This window comes from Astyanax mexicanus, chromosome 12 (assembly GCF_023375975.1).
Source record: "Astyanax mexicanus isolate ESR-SI-001 chromosome 12, AstMex3_surface, whole genome shotgun sequence".
Classification (NCBI taxonomy): domain Eukaryota; kingdom Metazoa; phylum Chordata; class Actinopteri; order Characiformes; family Acestrorhamphidae; genus Astyanax; species Astyanax mexicanus.
The window spans coordinates 17,428,707-17,434,414 of NC_064419.1; the positions used below are offsets into that span (position 1 = coordinate 17,428,707).

At 41.4% G+C, this 5,708-nt stretch overlaps 1 protein-coding gene across 1 annotated transcript; it reads right to left on the bottom strand.

Annotated features, from left to right (window-relative positions):
• Window positions 1–1,895: 1,895 nt before the first annotated feature.
• LOC125806165 (uncharacterized) lies at window positions 1,896–5,495 on the bottom strand. Its single transcript, XM_049486100.1, has 4 exons — window positions 5,253–5,495; window positions 4,448–4,677; window positions 3,049–3,143; window positions 1,896–2,905 (listed from the first exon to the last, which is right to left on the bottom strand). Exons 1-4 carry the CDS (start codon window positions 5,493–5,495, stop codon window positions 1,896–1,898), a joined length of 1,578 nt encoding a protein of 525 aa, XP_049342057.1.
• Between the last annotated feature and the right edge of the window lie 213 nt (window positions 5,496–5,708).

The following is a 5,708-nucleotide window of genomic DNA, read 5'->3' on the forward strand; positions in this document are numbered from 1 at the left end:
AGAGGTCACCTATCCAGAGCTAAAGGCAGTTCTGTTCTGTTTATCAGGCATTAGGATTTTTTATTTTATGTGTTAACATTTTTGTAGAGCAGTTAGGCTAAGTGGCTGAATAGCTAAGCTAGTTATGCTAATTTGAGCATGTTTACTCTAGAAAATGCCTAATTTTATATATGTTACTCTGTTATTAAGTTCATTAGCGTGTGAGCCTGTAAATCTCTGTAAATATTGAACATGCCCTTTTAGACTTGTTGTGTAATGGAGAAAGAGGAGTGTGGAGAAGAAAAGAGGTGCACATCTTCCTAGAGCTAATTATTTCTGTTTATCAGATTAAAACCCAGTAAAAACACAATCCAGAGTCAATTTGATCTGTAACTACTGGTTACAGATCAGATTTACATTTAAGTTCACTGGATTTTTGCCTTTCTAGTTAATTACAGATCCTGAAGAGTTAGAAAACTGGGGGTGCTCTAAAACTTTAGACCGGTCCTTGTATATCTTGTTTTACTTTTATTTACTTGCACAGTATTTCTGTTTTTTTTTCATGTTTTTGTTTTTAATATGTAATAATGTGAGAATTATTTAAGCTCTCCCTCTCTACTGGAAATCCATGTCACTCTTTTACTTGTAGCACATGTTTACTGGATTAAAGTTGGAAAATTTTGTATGTAGACTTTTCCAAAAGCATGAAGAAGAATAGTATGTAACTCATTCTCTCAGCAGAAAGAAGAGTTCAGTAACGGCAGCTGTGTGAGGTATATGAGGCCCAGGCTGAACATCCCTGCTGTGTGTAAACTTTAATCACTGACTAAAATAATACACAGCTCTCTGGGCTGCTGGGACAGATGAATTGATATTACAGCAAATTGTGCTCTATGACTGATTCAGCAGGTGGTGCTGATGCAAAAATGACTTAATTCTAGAGCACATTCTTTAAAGGGAAATTCTTCATTTTGTTTTGCAGCATTCATACAACCACTGTATAACTATATGTTTTGGAGCCTCTCCCAGAAGGCAGTATACACCCTGGACAGGCCGACAATCCATCATAGGGCAGACAGACCCACAGACACATTCACTTACACACTCACACCTAGGGGGCAATTTTATCCAACATCCAATTAGCCTGACCTGTCTTTGGATTGTGGGAGGAAACCAGAGCACTCAGAGGAAACTCACACAGACATGGGGAGTACGTGCAAACTCCACAAAGAAAAACCCAGGTCGCCCCAGCCAGGAAACGAACCCAGGCCGTCTTTTGCTGCATTTCTTTAATGTAATTTGCATTGTCAATGTTGTTTTCTTTGCTGCATTTCTTTAATGTAACTTGCATTGTAATTTTTTTTTGCTTTGCTGCATTTCTTAAATGTAATTTGCATTGTCCTTTTTTTGCTTTGCTGCATTTCTTTAATGTAATTTGCGTTGTCATTTTTTGCTTTATTACATTTCTTTAATGTAATTTAAATTGTCATGTTTTGCTTGTTCCATTTTATGTGTAATTTTTTACTTTGCTGCATTTCTAAAATGCAACTGCATTGTCATTTTCTGGTTTTCGTCATTTCTTTAATGTAATTTAAATTGTAATTTTTTGTTTGCTCCTTTTTTTCTTTTTTTTTGTTTTGTTTTGCTGCATTTCTTTAGTTAACTAGTTAGCTAGAAGCTGGATGTTGTGGATAGCCAGAATTTAGTACAATACTTTATGTTGGTAGTTTAAAGCAGTTTCTTAACCCTGGTCACTGCCCTAAAATTACCCTAATAATAATAATAATAATAATAATAATAATAATAATAATAATAATAATAATAATAATAATAATAATAAAAACAAATCTGTTATCTTGTCGTTTTTCTGTTTTGCAGCATCTCTTTAATGTAATTTGCATTGTCTTTTTTGTTTTTTAAATGTAGCAAACAAAATACAGAAAGCCCCTCCTCACCCCACCCCAAATGCCAAACCCGCTCCTAGCCCTTGTCTTCATCCCAGAGCCTCGTCTACAGGACCCCATTGCTGTAGTGCAGAGGCAGAAAAGCCTCTTCACCTTCCGTCGGAGTGACCGGAAGGCTTTAGCACAAGCACCTGCTATCCTTTTAGCTGCAGTCTGAAATGGTGGAATGCGGCCGAAGCAGCCACACCCGCTCTCCTCTGTATCCTCTACTGCTGAGCAGGTTACACGATTAAGTGACCCAACGGAAGATCCACAGCTGTGATCTTCCAGATCAGCCAGGAAAACTTCACAAGGGCAAGTGCACATATCTGATTCGTTAGATGTGACTGTGTGATCTTCAGAAGTGGGCGTGTCCTTCACCTCAGGCTGCAGCCAAGGGTGCTTTGACACCTCCCTCACCGTGGGCCGAGCGCTGGGATCTAACTGCAGCATATCCTTTATTAAAGCACGGCAGGACTCTTCCACTTCGACGTCATCTGCAAACGGAAATGGTAGCTTCGGATTTGCGAGCTCTTTCAGCTTATATGAAGAGCTGGGCAGCTTCTCAGTGACCATTTGGTACAGAACGATCCCCAGGCTCCACACATCACTTTTCTTGGCGTCATATTTCTTTTCCTTCAGCACCTCAGGTGAAGGGTACCTCAGGGTGCCACACACCGTGTTGCACAGCTCAGGGTAGCCTTTTGTAACGCGACTCAGTCCAAAGTCTGTTATTTTGACATCGCTGTCTGCGGTCACGAGGATGTTGTGACAGTTCAGATCACGGTGGACAATGTCCTGCTCGTGCATGTAGTCCAACGCACTGACGATCTGAGAGAACCACTGCCTAGCTGTTTTATTGGGGAGAGGCCCATTTTCTATAACCTTTTTGAGAAATGAGGAGGCTGCTTCCATTACGATGTGTACCAGTCCATTACGCTCCTCAATAACTTCATAAACGTGCACGATGTGCGGGTGATTTACTGTAGATAGTGTTCATTTCCGCTTCCAGAATTGAAGAACAGAACTTCACCGCCATCCACCTGCTGTCCATGGTTTTAATAGCCACGTTGCATTGATGCTTTTTTTGACATGGCCAGTTTAACGGTGCCTGAAGACCCAGAACCGAGCTCGTACAACACCTCAAAGCCCAGGGCCTTCAGTGTGTCCTTGTCATCGATCACAGGCTGCCGCATTACACTGAACAAGTGTTTAAAAAACCTACAGAAGCGCATGACTTAGACAAATTAAACTGAAATCATGTCGAAGTAAATGGCTTCACTTACTTCGAACATCGAATTCCGAATGATACATACAGCGAGAGCGCGGCCGAATATATATATATATATATATAAAAATAATAATAATCGGTTGATGACGTCATACGCTCCATGTGGACCGCAACTATGACGTAAATGACTTCAGTTTCTCTCTCTCATTCTCTCTCTCTCTCTCTCTCTCCCTTTATTTTGCTATCTCTCTCTATATCCCCGTCACAGAATGTGTCCACCAGCACAACGCATCCTATTTATTTCAATGGAGAGAGCCGCTGCATGCCGGCTGGGTTGCGTTGAGCAAAAAAAGCTCGAGCCGAGAGATGATCCGGTGTTCCGTTGAGTTGTGCTACTCTGTCAAACCGCACTACCCTTTTGTGTATATTTAAAGGTAAAAATACAAAAGAAGCTCAATATTAGAGAATGATTTCAGTAGACGATCGTGTACTATATTTGGATAGTCAATCACTGTATCAGGGTAAAGTTATGGTAGTATTTGTTATGCTTCTCTTCTTATTATAAGGAAACATTACTTGGCAAAACACTTAGTTTATTTAAACTTCTTAACAGCAACTTAACAGGTTGTGGTGAGGAGTCAGCTACTCTCCTCCAGCTGCTTCTTCAGGCCCCTACATAACAGTAGGCTGAACTTCTGCACGTACCACTGCCACCTAGTGGACTAACAATAACATATCACTACATCCCCCTTTTCTCAAGGAATGAAAACCGCTAACAAATTATTCTATATAACAAACAGAAAATAAGACATACTCTGAAAAAGATCTTTGAAATATCAATATAAACAACTTTCTTCATTTTGTTTCATGTAGCTGTAGTGCCAGCATGAGTGTTCTCTTTTACAGGTTCAGTCTGTCAGGTGCTTTCACTTTGCGTTCAGATCTTCTCAAACTGGACATGTGAGCTTTCTTGTTTTCCACATCACTATGAAGAGTGGTTGGTGGCTCTGACGATGCTGATGTTTCTGGTTCTCAATCACTGAGCTGTTCTTGCAATGTCTCGTGTGTTTTCAGAAGACTCCTTCGATTCCTCCTCAGAATCTGTCCATCCTCTGTTCTTACAGTATAAGACCTTGGACCGACTTCATCCAGAACTGTGGCCTTTGTGTTCCAATTGCTTGCGTCTCCAATTCTCACTGTGTCGTATCGTGCAAGTGGCTTTAAAGCTCGGGCTGATCTGTCATAATTTACCTTTTGTCTCCTCCTCAGTCTCTCTATCTTTTGTTTCAGATACCTGCTCTGTTTCTGTCCTGCAATGTGAGGAAGTGTGGTTCGTAGCTTGCGCCGCATTAAAAGTTCAGCAGGGGACATCCCGTGTTCAAGAGGTGAAGCTCGATAACTCAAAAGAGCTAGATAAGGATCAGCATTGCAGTCCTTTGCCTTCTTGAGCAGCTGTTTGACTATGTGCACCCCCTTCTCGGCCTTTCCATTTGATTGGGCATACAAGGGACTTGAGGTCACATGCTGAAAGTCATACATTTCTGCAAAGGCTTGAAATTCCTTACAACTGAAACATGGGCCATTGTCACTACACACCATCTGTGGGATACCATGTCTTGCAAAGATTGATTTCAAGTGTTTGATAACGCAGGCAGCAGTTATTGTAGAGAGCAGTGCAATTTCAGGGTAGTTTGACAGATAATCACCAGCAGGTAGTTTTTACCCTCAAGGTGGAACAAATCAGTACCAACTCTCTGCCATGGCTCGGCTGGTACATCCTGAAGGATCATGGGTTCTTTTGGCTGTTTGCTGTGATGTTTCAGACAGGTTGGACAGTTTGAGACCATGTGGTCAATGTCAGCATTCATGCCTGGCCAATAAAGGGCAGTTCTGGCCCTTCTTTTGCATTTCTCTGTTCCAAGGTGCCCCTCATGTATTCTCTTTAGCATGTCTTGCCGCAGTGACTGTGGAATGACAATCCTGCTCTTTCTAAGCAAGAGTCCATTTACCATGCTTAGCTCAGCTCTAATGTGGTAATACTGCTGACACAATCCTTTAGGCCAACCAGTGTTCAAATGCGTTATGACCTGTTGTAGTACCTCGTCTTTGGCTGTTTCCGCTGCAATCATTTCAGATTTCATATCTGACACTGGAAGGGTCTCAAAAACCAGGTTCACATGCAGATTTACATCCTTCTCTGTGGAACTCTCATTGTGTGGTTCACAGTGTTCTGGTGCTCTTGACAAAGCATCGGCCAACACAATGTATTTCCCTGGTGTGTAGATCAACTCGAAATCATAGCGCTGAAGTTTCATCATCAACCTTTGGATTCGCAGAGTCATTTCCCCTAGGTTTTTGTTAATGATGGATATTAATGGCTTGTGGTCTGTTTCTGCCACAAATGTTGGTAAGCCATACACATAGCTATGGAATTTCTCCATACCATACACTAACCCCAAACATTCTTTTTCAATTCAGCTGAAGTCATGGTTCTTGAAGCATATGCAACTGGCTTCCAGTTGCCACCATCCGCTTGGAGAAGGACTGCACCTAAT

What these genes read in the sequence shown, in the direction of transcription:
- LOC125806165 (XM_049486100.1), bottom strand. Translation starts at nt 5,495, where the DNA reads ATGACTCTGCGAATCCAAAGGTTGATGATGAAACTTCAGCGCTATGAT. An exon ending in CGGAAACAGCCAAAGACGAG is followed by an intron (nt 4,678 to 5,252) that starts GTACTACAACAG and finishes TATGACTTTCAG; the next exon opens with CATGTGACCTCAAGTCCCTT. An exon ending in GCAGGACAGAAACAGAGCAG is followed by an intron (nt 3,144 to 4,447) that starts GTATCTGAAACA and finishes GCGCTTCTGTAG; the next exon opens with GTTTTTTAAACACTTGTTCA.